This window comes from Macrobrachium nipponense, chromosome 26 (assembly GCF_015104395.2).
Source record: "Macrobrachium nipponense isolate FS-2020 chromosome 26, ASM1510439v2, whole genome shotgun sequence".
NCBI classification, from domain to species: Eukaryota; Metazoa; Arthropoda; class Malacostraca; order Decapoda; family Palaemonidae; genus Macrobrachium; species Macrobrachium nipponense.
In genome coordinates, this window is record NC_087215.1 from 73468619 (window position 1) to 73486118 (window position 17500).

The 17500-nt window shown below is 41.6% G+C and overlaps 2 protein-coding genes across 3 annotated transcripts in view; one reads left to right on the plus strand and one right to left on the minus strand.

The window, feature by feature from the left end:
• Positions 1 to 405: 405 nt before the first annotated feature.
• LOC135199885 (uncharacterized) lies at positions 406 to 4602 on the plus strand. The gene is made up of 5 exons (XM_064228017.1): positions 406 to 441; positions 1653 to 1806; positions 2090 to 2296; positions 2741 to 2901; positions 3570 to 4602. Exons 2-5 carry the CDS (start codon positions 1654 to 1656, stop codon positions 3781 to 3783), a joined length of 735 nt encoding a protein of 244 aa, XP_064084087.1. The 5' UTR covers positions 406 to 441; position 1653; the 3' UTR covers positions 3784 to 4602.
• A 5255-nt stretch (positions 4603 to 9857) lies between these two features.
• Positions 9858 to 17500, minus strand: part of LOC135200425 (uncharacterized) — a 148221-nt gene continuing 140578 nt past the window's right edge. For both annotated transcript variants that reach the window (XM_064229060.1, XM_064229059.1), the window contains exon 3: positions 9858 to 13807. In XM_064229060.1, coding sequence (XP_064085130.1) covers positions 11372 to 13807 — 2436 coding nt within the window. In that variant the 3' untranslated portion in view covers positions 9858 to 11371. The remainder of the gene's footprint in view (positions 13808 to 17500) is intronic.

Here is a 17500-nt window from a genome sequence, read left to right on the forward strand (position 1 = left end):
CTCTCTCTCTCTCTCTCTAAAGAGCTCTTTGTGTGGGTGGACGCAATGGCTGTTTCCGACGTCTATGTATCATCTTGGCCCAAGATATTCCACCTTTCACCTGATGGTCAACGTTCCAGGAAACAGGCTGGAATGATCAGCAGCGCTAGGTTAGCCGAAAGAGGTCTTTCAGGTAAAAAAAAAAAGGGGGGGTGGGGGAAAGAGAAAAGGACCAGAGAAAAGGACAAGAGACTAATCGAGGGAGGAAACAGAAGGCAGAGAGGAATGTCGGGAATGGTCTTATTCATCTGCTGCTGAGTGGCGAGATGCGCAGGCGCATAGATGCACTTGGCTTGCAGCACTTGATTCAGGATCCCGAAGGGTACAAAAAGCCCTCTGAAAATCATCCGGTCCTCAGTTTGGTTTGGGCGATCGTTGCAGCCCAGTTTGATATCTGAACACGTAAGTGATTTTGGACATGCTGGAACGATGGAAAGTGCTCGAGTGTTTGTGTGGTGATGTAGGTTGAAGAATCTGTAGCTTTGTTTAACTGCGTTGACCGCTTGAAGACCGTGAAACATTGGACGTACCTAAAAATTCTAAGACGCCGATGGACACTCTGGAAGACCAGAGCACTTTCCGAAAAACAGCAGTGATAGTGTCTGGTCCTGCAATAGAAAAATTAAATAGTGATCGCTCTTTGAATAAGAACTTTCAGACTGTATGGCCATGCTGGTCGAAGGCTTTAACAAAACCTCTGAAAAAAAAAGTATAAATAATTTTTTAGCAGTTAGCATCGTCCTCCATAACACCATCACGATTCATTCGGGAATTAAAGTCTTAGGGTCTTATTTAATTCATATGATTGACACTGTAATTTACGTACTCAGTGGTTACTAATGGTCATTTATTCATCGTGGTAAGGCCCATGAGATCTGACGTCAAATTTAATGGTTTGGTTGGAAAATCCTCGGCCCCATGAGATCTGACGTCAAAGTTAACGGATTATTTGGAAGATTCTCAGCCCCATGAGATCTGACGTCAAATTAATTGTTTGGTTGGAAGATCCTCAGCCCCATGAGATCTGACTTCAAATTAATGGTTTGGTTAGATCCTCAGCCCCATGAGATCTGACGTCAAAGTTAATGGTTTGGTTAGAAGATCCTCAGCCCCATAAGATCTGACGTCAAAGTTAACGGATTATTTGGAAGATCCTCAGCCCCATGAGATCTGACGTCAAAGTTAATGGTTTGGTTGAAAGATCCGAAATTTCGAACAACCATATTCTTTCTTTCTAAGACCTTTCTGCCATTTTGATCATTTTTGTGATTCTGAATGAACAAATATTCGCTAAGAAATAAAGCTTGGATAGCAAAATAAAGTTTCAACTGATCTGTGAGGCTTCAGTGGACTATCACTTATACAATGTATGGATGGAATGGCTCTTATCTTGTGGGTACACCCATTTCAAACGACCTTTTTTTTTTGGCGGGATTCATTCATTCGTTTCAGATGTTATTATGAATGAAAAGAGGAAACTTTATAGTTCACGAGAGGATGCCAAGACGGCTGAAAGGAGATAAGTCTCATGCAAAGTTAACACATCTTAAAACGATTCTATTTCATTTTGAAACGTTCAGTTAACTCTTCTAAGTCGTCTTTCTCCTTCGCAGAATGAGAGTCTTGTGGCTTTTGATCGGCGTCGTCGGGCTGGTCTCGGTCCCCGGGGCCGAATCTACCATAGGCCTGCTGGGGGCTGCGCTCCCCGTGGCTGCAATCAAGACTGCCCCCGCAATTGCAGCTATTGGAGGCCTCTCGGCTGTCAAGGTATCGTAAGAGTTATACATATGTTCTCTCTCTCTCTCTCTCTCTCTCTCTCTCTCTCTCTCTCTCTCTCATTGTGAACTATAAGCTTTCTAGAATCTTGAAGTAACTGGAATCTTGAAGTTACTGACATCACCTTTTCGATAGACCTCTCCAAAGTGGGAGCGTTAACTCTTGACCCGCGATCTTGAAACCGATTGTCTCGAGAAACTCCTTTCAGGGCAAACTCCTGAATCCTTTCCCTCGAATCTCAAAACGTGATCCTGTTCCCCCTCTTCCCTTCCAGATCCTGAAGGTGATCGGCTTGGCAGCACTCAAGAACAAGGTGGCCAACGGGATCGCAGACGCCTTCGACAACGGAGACGAATACGACGACTACTACTCCAGGGAGTCTGGCTACTATGCACCTCCGCCCCTAAGCCACGGACCCCCTAGTTTTTACATCGTCCCTTCGGATTACTTCGACAGGCGGCGGGGGAAGAGGGAGGCCCAGGTGAGGGTTGTGAGGTACAAGGTCTAAATATTCTTTAGACCTTGGTGAGGTATATGCTGATTGGAAAAGTACAAGACAGAATATAGGATTTAGGCCTAAGGAAAACCTCAAAGCAGTTCCACTTTGAAACAATTAATAGGTTAGGTCGGAAAGAAAGGTGTAAGAAAGAATACGTCCGTAGGTACAGTCAAAGGAATGAAAGGAGTTGTAGCTACGGGCCGAACGGACGCTGCAAGGAACCTAAAGTAATGCCTACAGTGCACCCGGGGAAAAAGATATTTAGGTGGTACTAACGATATTCCTCGCTTCAAATACAGAGCGTTCTTCGGTCCGCTAGAAGTACTGAGAGCTACGTAAACATTCACGCGCCGATCGAACCCTCGCTTAAAACCCCTCAAAGGACAAGCTAATAATTCACTCTGTTTTCTTTTTATCTCTTACAAGGGCGAAGAGAGACCGGCTGAGACGGTCAAAGAAGTCGATTACTTCAACGTGACCGCCACCCTTGACACCGACGGCTGCGCGCAGAGGCTGGTTTGCGAGCTCGCCCAGAAACCCAGGGACGAACTCAAGGAAGACGAACGCGCCATCATGTTCAGCTTCAGGTAAGTTAACGTCGGTTTCTTTTTTTTTTTTTTTTTTTTTTATTCAGCCGTTTTGATTTAGTCAAGTTTTATTGTTGTTAGTCTTCCCAGGCATGATCATCGATATCATTGCCTCCAAGGTCGTCAAAATCTCGGTAATAAACTTATATCATATATATATATATATATATATATATATATATATATATATATATATATATATATATATATATATATATTATCCTAGTCTCCAGTCTTAAATATTAAAATAATAACCTGTTATATATATACGTATATATATATATATATATATATATATATATATATATATATATATATATATATATGTTTATATAAGTTTATTATTGTAATGTTGACGGGCCTGGAGGCAGGGATATCAATATCCATGGACACGGCTACATAGCTTATTTCAGCCTGGGAAAAAACAAAACTACACTATATATATATATATATATATATATATATATATATATATATATATATATATATATATATATATATATATATATACATATATTAATGATGATTCAAAATGTAAATCACGTACCGCCATAAAAGATGTTCTTCAATAACTCCTTAAATTTCTCTCCGGTGGCCACCTATCTAGAACCATCAAGAACTTTATCTACAATCCACGATATATTCCAAAGGTCTCCTTCCTTCCACAGCACCGAAGTGGCACCCGCGCCCTCTACTATTCGAAGCTCGAAGGGCGTCTTCGACTACGCCGCTTGGTTGGGCAGAAACTCGGCTCACAACTCCAAGGCGTGCGAGACCTTCTACAAGCAGTGCCAGTCTAACTCCCAGGAGATAATGGAGGCCTTCAGACTCATAGAAGCCAAGGAGGTCGTCGGCGACAACCAGGAGGTTTCGAAGGAGTAAAACCAGGCGACTGAATCATCATCTTGTCACGACCTGAGGCGAGATTCCACCTGGGTTTAGGCGGGGGCGAGATGGAACGGGCATTGGAGAATGTTTTTATTTGGGATTTTTTTTTTTCAGTGTTTTCGTTTTTTTTATTGCCTCGAGTGTTGTTTTCCAAGTGGATCAGACGAGGCCAAGGTGGTTCAGTACACAGGTCAATTCATAAAAGTGATTCTTTGCTGTGTTTTCAAGAAAAGTTCTCGGTTTGATGTCTCCTGCATTATTGGAACTCGATACTGAATGGGCATTGTGTCAAATTCTAAACTGGGAATATTAACTTAAAGAGTTTTCCAGTTAACTTTTTTTTGTATAGTTTACTGTCCTTAGCAAGTAGTTAAAATAATTTTTCTCTCAATGTATTTCTCTTAAGAGCACTTGACAGTTCCTACAGGTCAGTTGAATTCATAATAACAGAAATACCTCAGGTAAAGGAGAAGAACTTTTTTTTTTTTTTTTTCCTCTTAGTTTAACTTTGGTTAGCGATTTGGAATGGCAGAAAATGTCGTTGCCACAGAAAACGGATTATTCGAGTTTTTCGACTCGGCGTGGTGTAAGTTACCAGCTATGGGACGAAGCACATCCGTATATGGAGGCTTCTTTTTTTGTAATGGTTTTTTGTTAGTCTCTAGTACATTCTGAACCTTCTCTAGTATTTTCTTAGTCTTTTCCAGGACTTTCCAAGTCTTTTCCAGGACTTTCCAAGTCTTTTCCAGGACTTTCCAAGTCTTGTCCAGGGCTTTCCAAGTCTTTTCCAGGACTTTCCAAGTCTTTTCCAGGACTTTCCAAGTCTTTTCCAGGCTTTCCAATCTTGTCCAGGGCTTTCAAGTCGTCCAGGGCTTTTCCAGTCGTTTCCAGGGCTTTCCAAGTCTTTTCCAGGACTTTCCAAGTCTTGTCCAGGACTTTCCAAGTCTTGTCCAGGACTTTCCAAGTCTTGTCCAGGACTTTCCAAGTCTTGTCCAGGACTTTCTAAGTCTTCTTCAGCAGTTTCTAAGTCTTTCTCTTTGCATGTAAATGAGGTTACGAGAATAATTCACTCTTGAGCAGCATTTGAAGTAGCCTTTCGTAAATCTAGATTACCCGAGTTGCAAATTCGAGTGCAGGAAACTTGAGTGAATCCTTTAAATTAAGTTTAAATATTAAAGTATACACGATTTTATTTCAATTTTAGGCTTTTTCCTTGTAGAATTATTCAGTCTCCCTTCATGATTTTCTTCTCATACAATGCCGTTCCTTAGGTGTTTTTAACCGACTTCAAATACATTTGAATGATCGCTCACAATTATGTATTGAATAAGGAGAATTATGAAGTTGAATGGTTGGAATGTTTTCATGTTTGACGTAGAAGCAATCAGTCCGAACGGAAACAGTTTGTCATATTCAAGCACCTGAATGATTGCTCATTACCGCTGGGTCGAAAATTGCTCGTGCAAATTAACGATCAGCATTTTTTGTTGTAGGAAGTATTATAGATACGAATGATTAGATGGTAGTTTCTTGTCTTAGTAAGCACCTGAGTTTCTACCCATAATATGATGGCGAAAATTTTAAACAGAGTATTGGAACTTTCTTTCGTGTTGTTGTTACGTCTTTCTGTGGGATTCGTAGGGCATTCTGTATTGGTTTTCATTTATCCTTTTGTACAATAAAATCTGTTAAAAAATACGATAATGAGTGTCATTCTTCCCCCGTTACCGAAAATGAAGTCAGCCTTCGTTGTGGTTTCATAGGTAAAGTGGTTTTGTACATCACAAGCTGGTCACCAAAACTTTATTAAGTTTGTGACGACATGTCCGTCAAGGAATTGTATGACTTGTCTCTCTCTCTCTCTCTCTCTCTCTCTCTCTCTCTCTGGGAAATTATACTTATATATTTTACAAATCTTTACTAGTTTGTGACATGTCAGCATGTCTGACAAGGATTGCATGACTCCTCTCTCTCTCTCTCTCTCTCTCTCTCTCTCTCTCTCTCTCTCTCTCGGGGAAAAATATTTTTATATAAACGCCTTTAATTAAAATCTGAGTTTGTGACGACATGTCCGTCAAGGATTGTATGACTCTCCTCTCTCTCTCTCTCTCTCTCTCTCTCTCTCTCTCTCTCTCTCTCTCACACACTAGGGGATACATAAATTCTACAAATCTCTAGATGTTTGTGACATGTCTGTCAAGGATTGTATAACTCTCCTCCCTCTCCCCCCCCAACTCTCTCTCTCTCTCTCTCTCTCTCTCTCTCTCTCTCTCTCTCTCTCTCTTTCTCTCTCAGGGGAAAATATTTTTACATGAACGCCTTGAAAATCTGAGAACTTGAATGAAACGCTTCTTCGCTTTCCTAAAATCTATAAAAGATCAGGATAGCACGAAAACAATTCTTTGTCACCACCAACGGTCCTATAAAGATCGTGATGCGTTTCTGACATTCTTTGGTCCACGATTCATTTGCCTAACACATGTACGCTATTTTTACTCCTCCCTTCTCTTCCTTCTCCTTCTTCTTCCTCCATCGTTATATGATAATTAAGGACCAGACTGAGTCTTGGACCCTGTGGTCATTTCACAGTCGGCAGAGCCGATGCACCAACAGGTTGCTAACATCACCGAATTCCGCCGGCGGCCGCAGAGACGAAGGGAACGCGGCCCTTTCTCGAACGCGAGCGGTCAGGTATACGTCCTGTTGCTGCGGTCGCCTCTGGTTGGTCGGTCTCACTACGGTTCAGCCTCAACTCATCATCATCATCAGCCAGACAAGTCTTCCCAAGTCTGCTGGACTATCAGCCAACATCTCTCTCTCTCTCTCTCTCTCTCTCTCTCTCTCTCTCTCTCTCTCTCTCTCTCAAGAACCCAGAGTCTGCCAGCTAAACACCGAAGTCTTGGCCAGAATATACAGTTCGTCAGTATTTTGTTTTTTAGGCCCAGTTCTTATTATTCTTCTTCTTGTACACTAAGTCGTTCCCTCTCTCGTTTCATTAGTTTCCTTTACTCATTTACAATGAAGAAAATAGCAATTACGAAGAAACCGATAACTAAGATGTCAAATATGCACGGTAGCAATTGAGCAAGGCAGTGACAATTTACCCAGGTCACTGTCAAATTAACTGTGAATGAGCTGACCTCTTTTGAAAGACTTAAAACATATCAAGAGTACTGTCTATTTCATCTGTCAGTTATGAAAACTTCGGAATTCTCAAGGTCGAATCTTCAAGCAAGTAATGAGCAGCAAATCAAATAGCTTATGCTAAAGATATATTTTAAATCAGTGAAGGCAAGAGTTATGTTTAGAAATGAAGATGGTCAGGAAAAGCTTAAATACACATTTTTTCATTTACTGATTAAATGAATACCGATGTTTTTACGAGAATATGAAAAATAACTCCAAATTCGCGCGTTTTGCAGTGCGTTCAATAATTTAGTAGTTGGATTACTGGCTTAATACTTTAGAAAAATCGTCCCCGTAGGGAAGGTGCGGTAATTCTAAGCAATAACTCCACACGGACTACAAGGAACGCTCCCGCGAATACGACAGCTAATCTGAATTGGGGGGGTTAATCACAGTCGACCCCCCAAAAAAACGGTAAATTCTCAATAAGCAACCCAAATACTATAGGAAACTGTACTTTCCAAAGAATTACCCGAAGCGGATTTATTACTTAGATCTACCATAATGTTCACCAAACAATTTTAGTAAATTAGTCATCAAAGATGTCGCTATTCTACGAAGGAGATTTGAGCCTAGACCGTGTGATCTGAGCCAGGACTAAATCCCCAAAGTCCAGAGAGGGGAGTCACCTTCACAGAAATACTTCTTTCAGCAAACCCCAAGAGATACATCCCGTTTAGCGAAAGACAAAAACGAAACGACTTTGGCATTGAATATTATCGCATACCCACACCAGGTTTGGGAGATCACGTGGCCTATGCGAACACAAAAAAAGGGAGCGAACCCAGGATGTTTGGTAGGACGTGATAAAAAAAATTATATTTTCGGTGACTTACTTTGATATTCGAATTTTCAAGCAGTGATTTGGTGATAGGTTGGTTAGCTTGAACAGGATCTACTATGCCAGCACGTCCCAAGGCGTGGCAAAATGTTGAAGGGGATAAGATGACTGTTGTGGACCTCTGGTCCCTACAAAAAAAAAGGGGGGGGGATTCATCAGCGAATCCTTCTTCAGGGTTAATCATCATTTGTTAAGCCACGTTTCACGGAATCTTCTAAATTCATCTTAACTGCTGGAAAGTCTAGAGTCCAATTTATGGACTTCAGTGACATTGGTTTTTCTTATGAATGTTTTTAGCAACAGAAACACAGCCTGGACAAAAACCGGAAAAATTTAAAATTCTAGTTATGAACACACCCGTGGGATACACCGTCAGGCGAACGTCTTTGAAAGAGGGGATGTATATATGCGTATATCTGTATATCACATACATAAACATATATACACATACATACACATAACATATGTATATACTCATACATATACAGCTATTATGCAAGTGTGTGTGTGTGTGTGCTCAAGCATGTCTTAACATAAGACGGTATTCTTTAACTATTGAAACAAAACAAAAAAAAGATTCGACGATAGTCGAACACAATCTTCCCAAGCAACTTTGCTTAATTTACACTGTGGCTTCAGACCGTGCCGACAGTTATACCAAAGTAGTAACGTTAGGCTACACCCAATGTAATCTTAGGCTCACCTTGACCGCTTGTTCCCACCCGAGGAAATTGACGTGTGCGGAAAGACCTGCTAAAAGAGTGTTTCCCTTCATCTCAAGATTCTTCTCTTACTACACTATCAGTCTCTCCTTGCGTGAAACACGGCAGAGATGAATAATCACGAGAGAACTCAAATGATTCAATCCACACGGGGACACGCGGTTGCTCTCACTGCACGTCGGAAAGCATTGTCTTTCCATTCTGGTCTTCTTAACTGATATAGATCAAGTAGAGAGTGACTTCAAGAGACTAGTTCTGCGCAAACGCTGAGCTGTGGAACAGTTTTCCAGAGGTCGTTGGAAACTTCAGAAGCTCAAGCGATGTTGGAATGAATTAGCTAACCCCACACAATCATCCTTTATATATCTTAATGATTGACTTTACATTTTTTATTTATTCATTCATTGATTTGTTCATTGGTTTCGCCCTTTTTTTTAATAAGTGATCTCTTCTTTCTGTATTTCTCATTACCTTCTGTTACCTGCTAGTGAACGCTATGCTCATTGGAAGCTTGAAGAATTTCAAGTCAGTGGCCCCTGTGGGGGGCTTGTTTCATATGAGTAGGAGTCATCTCCTTAATAATAATAATAATAATAATAATAATAATAATAATAATAATAATAATAATAATAATAATAATAATAATAATAATACTCAACGAGAGAGGCGGACAATATGAAAAATAGAGAAAATAATATGATGCAAAATCAATTCTCTTAATTATGCCACTTTATTTAACAGAATAATAATAATAATAATAATAATAATAATAATAATAATAATAATAATAATAGCGACGGTCTTGCATAAATGTCCGTTATTTGTGGCACTTCTTAAGTCTGATACGAGGGAGTCGAGACAAGTGTGATAAATGAAACCAGCAATATATGAAAACATTTTATTACAAAGACAATCTAATGAAATAATCCAGTCACTCGCACCAACAACAACAACAAAACTTCCACACTCTCATGATTGACGTCAGTTCCATTCACGCACAGAGTTACTGAGTACAGAACTACAATGTTAATTATAAAATATTAGTTGATCACATCAATACACGACACAGAGGATGTGGGGTGGATGTGGGATGGGGGGGGGAAAGGGAGGGAGGGAGGGTACTTGGAAATGGAAGAATGATGATCAACGGGACAAAAATAAATAAGGGATATATATAATAAAGGGAAAACAGATAAATTAACAATGAAATTTTATCTATTTACAAGGTCTTCCTTCCCCCACGTTCCGACACAATGTGGCATCTCCCCAACCCCACGCCACCCATCCCACCCACCCCCCCCCCACCCCAGGCCTCTTGGTTAAAAACGACTGATTTCAGAGAAGCTTCTTTCATCTTTGCTCTCTAGGACGATTAGTTTTTTATTGCTTTTTTTACTAAAGTATTCCAGTGATTAACAAGACAATTAGACCATCTGCACATATTTCCCATGACAGGTGAGTTTCTATGTACAACAACAGAGACGATTCTATCCTTTCTTAATAAATAGCTCAATAAATTAACTTACACTACTCATTAGACGGTTCCCAGCGGATTAACTCTCAAGATCCATCATCAATGGTTCTCCAAATTCGATTGTTTTCTCCACCCGCGAATAGCATCAGGCAGAAACCACGGCGAAAAGGACCGTATTCCCAGTGTGGATGGAGGAGGATCAACTCTCTTTGACTGACAGAGGTAGCAAGAGCCTTTCTTGATCCAAAATAGAAAACTTTCCGAAATCTGCCATTTTCTGTAGCTTAGAATGACTCCTGAAGGAAGGTTTACGACACAAAGACTGTTTGATGTGAAACTACGCACTGGGAAAGTTGAATACTGTCATATTTTGTCTTCTGTGGATCTCTCACCGTAGGTCCACTTCCAAAATTTGGCCTTCTTAAGCAGCTGCGTCCTATGATCATGGATACTTATGATAATGATAACTGTAATGATAATTGAGCCTCATCATAAATGACTACTACTAAACTTAAATTGCATTATGGCAACTCTCTAAGTCAAGAAGTGCAGGAAAAAAGATTTCAATGATAAAATGGGGTGCAAAGTTCCTTTTGTTTTCTCAAAGAGCGTGATTTTCAGGAAGGACAAACCCACGTAGACCCAACACACAGACCCAGCACACCACACAGCAAAGTCAAATCTTGTTTTGCGCCACAGTGCTGTCAATGATGAATTCAACTGGACAGGAAAACCATATATTTTCTGGCCCTCATCCGCCCGCGGCTGAGAGCTAGCACATACTCTCATATAATGAGGTACTCTTGATATGTCAATAAAAACATAAACTATGAAGAGTGACACCAAATAACAAGAACAATAAATCAGAAGAGGAGGCAAAGGTTCAGAGACGAAGAACAGGAGAACCGAGCCACTGTGAATAACAACCACGACCTCTCTAGTCGACCCTTTAGAAGCTTAGTCCTCAACGGCTGACCGAGGGCGTTTCAAGATCTCCCCTGGCACCACCCGATATAGTGTGACTTTCCGGTGCCTAAATGCCCTGCCACAGCCCACTGTTGGCACTGTGGCTTGTAGGTGATGACCACGCAACTACAACTGAAGATGACCACCTTCTGAGAGGGTTCTCCTTTCGTGGAGCTAAAGCTATTGTGAAATGATTGACAACCTCTTTTCGAGAGAGCAATAGTAATCAGCTTCAAAATTTGGCATAATGTAAGTGAAGATTTGGACTTTACCAGCTGCTTAAATGAATAAGTGTGCATTCTGAAAATAAAAGAAGGATGCAATGGCTGCTAGATAAAAGAGCCAAGTCATCATCATCTTTAAAAGTGAGATTGAATACTTGTGACTATAAGTTTAGAAATGCGTCTTCTTATGAAGAAATGCTGGATTATCATAAGAGGAAATGATTGAACGTGTATCACCGTGACTTCTAAACCGCAGACACAAGAAAGCTGAGAGAAGGCAAGAAACGATGAGTATTGCTAATAGTACAACGAGAGTGGCAGCAAAACCAGGTGTCGACATGCAGATGAGGCCACTTTGGTCTTCAAGCAAAGGAGCGACGAGAGTTGCAGTACTGGCTTCTCTTAATTCCTCGGTATCAGTTTCTCCTCCTTTCTTCTCTAAAACAAATGTCAGATCGCGGGCAGACACTACTTGGATGACGCGATTCACGCCAATGTCTTTCTGCTTACCATCTTCTGTCTCTTCTACTTCACGTTTGGCTCGGCCAAGCGATACTGGAGCTTCATAACCACCTCCAATAGTCTCATCACTACACTGAGCTGGGCACTGATATCTGCAAATCTGAATAGTGCACTGGAAGTGAACCTCCATAGAATCTGGGAACTTGAATGCCTGGAAGTGTGCGTATGACAGAACGGAAGCTGACGCTCCAAAGTTCTTAATCTTTGTGAACTTCGACATGAGTTTAGGCCTTGTTACGCATCCTCGCTGATCAACCAGCTGAATTGGTGCTTTCTTACCATCATGGGCCATGCAGTTTCGAATCAACATGTCAAACTTGTTATCGTCATCTTTAATGGCTAGAACCATCGTCATAGTCTGACCAATTTTAACCAAACCAGATACCTCTGAAGCCCATGGACCTTTGCCTACTTGTATTTGCATCCAGCATCCAACATTATCGCCAGCAAAATCAGCTCTCACCACATCTAACATGTCTACAGGGAAAGGTCGGAATGTTACAGATTTTTCATACTGATCATGCCATGTGCATCGGAGCTTGCGAGCTTGATCCCATACTTCTTGTACTTGAGGATCATACTGGATCACAATCGTGTTTTCGAAGTAAGTGCCTGATCCACTTTGGCTTCCATAACCATAGAGACCATTTTCGGTGTTTCCAGTTGTGCCACAGGCGTTAATTGATATGTCAAATGTAGCCTGGGTGCGACCTAAGCCTGCTGGAAGGTGTACGCAATCAACGTTACTGTAATGTCCCTTACTAAAGACTATACCATAGAATGGTTTGTCAAACGCAATGTTGACTTTCATGAGATTCTTTTCGCATTTGACATCAAGTGCTGTTATCTTTGGCATGACTGGGACAGCATTTGGCCACGGGTCAGCTGGGGCAAGTGACTCTGGAGGGGCATAAGAATTGGCAGAACCAGACACATCAGCATCAGGGATGGGATGAGGCACTGGAGCTATGGGTGGAACAGCCAATATTTGTGGTTTGGGTTGGACTGGAGCAGAGATAGGGGCTGGAGCAGGGGGAACATACGTGGGCTGTGGTGGAAGAGGTGCAGGATTATTCAGAATGGGAGCTGGGGCAGGAACTGGCTGCCTGCCTTCGTAGTGAACAGTTCCGTGAACTGCAACATGATCAGTTTGCAAAGGAAGAGGTGCAGGTGGTAAAATAGGGGCTTTAGAATGGACGGGGGGACCAGCAATAATGGGAGCTGTTTCAGCAGGACTAGTGTAAACATCTACAGGTTTTGGTGCACCGTAGCCTGTGCCAGGTGCTGGTACTGGAACAGAGGGAAGAGGGCCTGGTGGAGGAGCTGAATAAGTAGGACCAGGAGGAGGAGCTGAGAAAACGGGGCTTGGAGGAGGAGCTGAGAAAACGGGGCTTGGAGGAGGAGCTGAGTAAGCAGGGCCTGGAGGAGGAGCTACATAGGAGGGGGCTGGAGGAGGAGCTACATAGGAGGGGGCTGGAGGGGGAGCTGAATAAGAGGGACTTGGAGGAGGAGGAGGAGCAGAGTAAGAAGGTCCAGGAGGAGGGGCAGAGTAGGAGTGCTTGGGAGGTGTGGGTGGTGGGGGAGGAGGAGGAGGTGGATAACTAGGAGGAGGTCCATAGTTCTTTATTGGAGTTGGGGGTCTCTTGAAAACTGGGGCAGGAGGCTGTTTAGCTTGTATGGGAGGACCGTAACTTCCTGCAGGAGGAGGGGGTGGGCGGAAACCAATACCCTTCTTAGGTGGGGGAGGCTTGTAACCAGGACCGGGAGGAGCTGGCTGTGGGTGCACAGGTATCACGATAGACCCGGGTTGAACTGGCACCGGGAAAGGCACTGGAATAGCTTTTGGGTGTAGCGGTGGTGGCGGAGGGCCGTAACCTGTAGATAGGCCCCCGGAGTCTCTGTCCACTGATTCCAGGGCGATCTGGTCCTCTGGGATGCCGGCGTTGTTGAGGTGGGCAGCGTTGGATCTCTCCTGGGCGATGGGCTGTTCCTTCTGCGGGACGTCCGGAGACTCCACCTCGGCGGTGGTATCAGGACTGACATCTGGGCTCTTCTCTGCGTTGGGCTCCTCGCTGCTCGCCACCTGAAATGCAAAGGAAAAAGAATTGGTATTTTGCTACAGCAGAAACAATACAACACAATAATATTGCCTCTAGCCCTACGTTTAAAATAAGAAGAAATACCTCAAAGACGTATCCTGACCTATTGAATAAGCACAAAAATAGTTTTTTTATGATAGGCTCTCTAGATCCTAAATGTTATCAAAGGCTTGGCTCTGTTTTTCGTCTGGCGATCACTGATGTCAAAAAGTCATTGTGATGGCATAAAAAACATTATTATACGTCCTGCATTCACAGTTCTTCCAAAATAGAGGGTATATCACTTCATTTACATAATAATTCTTCATGTTTATGCACACACCCACGCACACACACACACACACACACGCACAGCACTCGGTACCAGGTAAGACGAAATGATGTCGCACAGAATTTCTCCTGCACTCATCTCTGTTGTGTTTACTGATGCATCGACAAACAGAAATTAATATTCCATTAGGAAAAGGCAAACATAATTACTCGTTAGCTTTCTTCGATGTAAACAAACGGAAATTGTGTGCGGCGTTCAATTATTGTTATTTTTATCGTTGGTATTTAATTGTTTGTATTACTTTTTTTAATTAGGAGAAAATGAAATCAATTTTACTTCAGCTAAATATTATATTATCCCACCGCTCTGTTGCTGAAGTTTTCATGAACGCATGTTAATTCGTATTACATGAAAAAAATTATGAAGCATCACGAGGATTTGCAACTGAAACCTCATAATATCAAGCGAAGCCTCGACACATTCTTACCCTAAAACAATATTCTTGTATTTTAATAATTTACCTGTATTTATATTTAAACTTTTATTAAATTGTTAATTTTTTTCTGATCATTCATCTCCCCTTTCTGTATTTTCCATTACCTTCTGTTACTTTTATCGAATGAACGCCATAATATTCTTTGGAAACTGGGATCTTAAGTCAACGGGCCCTTTGGTGGGCTTCCTCCATGTGAATAGGGTTCTTCATCTTCTGTATAATAATAATAATAATAATAATAATAATAATAATAATAATAATAATTAAAACAGACTCATCGATCTTCGGCCTCTAAAGACATTTGGTATTGTATTCGCCCTCGTCATAAAGAAAAATGAAAATACAAAAAAATAAAAGAAAAAAAAGCTCAGTTTGGGACAATAACATGTTAATATCCATTCAAGTACGAGGTTTATCCTGTTCCATGTCGAAATAACACGCACTTACGAGAGGCAATTTTAGATAATCAACTTATCAGATGATTAGGTAATTACGCCCAAACACACTGAAGCGAAGCTGATGATGGTAATTGCGAGAGAGAGAGAGAGAGAGAGAGAGAGAGATTGCTGTTACGTGAACGGGAATCAGAAAGACCGGTGTCACGTTATAGCAGAGGAAAATGGATTGGGGGTGTGCGCGGTTGGGGAGGGGGCGGGAATTTACAGACAAGGAACTGGTTAGGAAATTCTCGTATGCTGTATGTTATGCTTCTAATGTATCTCGGAGTAGTTGCTTCTCTGAGACGATATAGAAGTAAATGTCTGAAAACTGGCTCGTATGACATCATACTATCAAGACACCGATAGTGCCAGACAACGGGCTTGTGTGACACCATGTTCGTGTGACACCGTGGCTCTTTGATGATATGAACGTCAGAAAACGAGCTCTTATGACATCATGCTCTCAAAACGCCGAAAGTGCCACCATGCTCGTGTGACAACGTGGCTCTGAGACGATGCACAGGTAAAAGTAAGAAAACGGGCTCGTATGAACACCTCAACAGCGAGACGACGAAAACCACTGTGTATCACAAGTGGGCGGATACTGTCAGACGGCCGAAAACGGCGGCTCGTGTGACCAGCGCATCTCAAAGTGCCTTTCAGGAGTAGGTCAGAGGCTTCACGTGGCAGCGACCACACTCGGCAGGCGATCTGGAAATCCTAAACCCTAAGGAAGCGGCGAGAAGACATGAGCTCCTAAAATTGCCGGGCGGGAATGACAGCAATAACGATATTTTCCCGTGCACTGCTTCTTCTTCTTCTTCTTCTTCTTAGGATGAGGCTGCCGGCTGCTGGTTGCTCCTGAAGAAGTGGACGGCTTGTTTACGAAGGGGTTATTGGGGAAGGAGTAGGAGGAGGGAGATGTATCTGGGTTGGGTAATAATTGTGGGGGGGGGGGGGGGGGGGGTTGGTAAACGACGAAGGTAGAGGAGTTTTCAATGGAGACTGACCGGTAATAAAACTTGTGGGGAGAGAATAGTGATGCGGGAAGTACTTCCGGTGTGGGATAATATACTTTTGACGTATCGGATATTTTTTTGTAATAATAATTATAATAATAATATGAGAAAATTGTCATTTTCACCCGGAACACTTTGTACAACCATTAAGGCCTTTTTCCCAGTTTTTCATTATTATTATTATTATTATTATTATTATTATTATTATTATTATTATTATGATGATGAATCTAAGTGGTAAACAACGGATGAAACTCTAAACTGGGCATCTTCTATTATCATTAATATTATATATCTTACAGAGCATATAATGTTTACAATAAAAAAAAAAAAAGCTAAATGCTCACGACAAATCTACATAAAACATCTACATACGAGTATAGTTCGGAAGCGCGCTACGTCCATCAGCGAAGTAGCAATTAGAAACACGAAGGTCCTGCCTAGCGAACTGGACCGGAAACTGAGCAAATAGTCCATGGAAATAGTACCATCTCGGAGCAGTCGCCGTTTGCGGTCCGAGGAAATTAAGTTCGAATCCCAGAGACGACGCTGTGGCGGTTCCTTTGATCCGAATTTGCCGTAAAAAAAAAAATGGTGTTACAGACAGGCCCATAAAGCCGACGGAACGAGTTTAGTCATAGCCTCAGGGTCTATTATTGCATCGGTTTTATACTTCTTTCCCTTTTGTTTTCAGATATTTTTGTAGGCCTAACTGATCCGTCAACATTAGCGGCACATACGTAGAATCTAATGGTCACGCTTAACTACTATACATAATATAGTATTTATCAACCACAAAGCCCTCTCAACTTCTCGATCTCTTCACGTTCCTGAAACGCTTGTCACTACGAAGCCTAGAGTCTAATTTAAAAGGAAATTTAAGACCTTTTTTTTTTTAATGATCGACCGAGTATTCGATCTTCAGAATATTTCATCAACCTTTTCTCACTACTATCAGTAGACTCTGGGAGATTTCTCTCTCTCTCTCTCTCTCTCTCTCTCTCTCTCTCTCTCTCTCTCTTTAGTCTTGTAAAAGAACAATGCCAAAATACTGAATATTATTGAACCTTGCGGCGCTATTTGTCTGCACATGAAAAATGGGAGAATTGAGATTATTTTGTCTAGTCCTCTGATTCAGTCCCTCATCAGTCATCGCTGGAAAATGTCCTGTAGATCTGGACGAAACGTCGCGTTGGAGAGAGAGAGAGAGAGAGAGAGAGAGAGAGAGAGAGAGAGAGAGAGAGAGAGAGAGAGAGAGAGAATTGTATAAGCAATGATAAACCAAAATGACTCAACCGAATTTTACCAAGATTAATAGTGTTGAAGCAGCAACCATTTTCAACAAAACTCGACTACGAGAGGGTCTCCTTCCGAAATAATAATAATAATAATAATAATAATAATAATAATAATAATAACAATAATAATAATAGAGCTGTGTAAACTCTTTA

Bases quoted from the DNA above. Each gene is read 5' to 3' on its own strand.
- LOC135199885 (XM_064228017.1), top strand. From the start codon at position 1,654: ATGAGAGTCTTGTGGCTTTTGATCGGCGTCGTCGGGCTGGTCTCGGTC. The intron at 1,807-2,089 runs GTATCGTAAGAG...CTTCCCTTCCAG, and splicing joins GAGGCCTCTCGGCTGTCAAG to ATCCTGAAGGTGATCGGCTT. The intron at 2,902-3,569 runs GTAAGTTAACGT...TTCCTTCCACAG, and splicing joins GCCATCATGTTCAGCTTCAG to CACCGAAGTGGCACCCGCGC.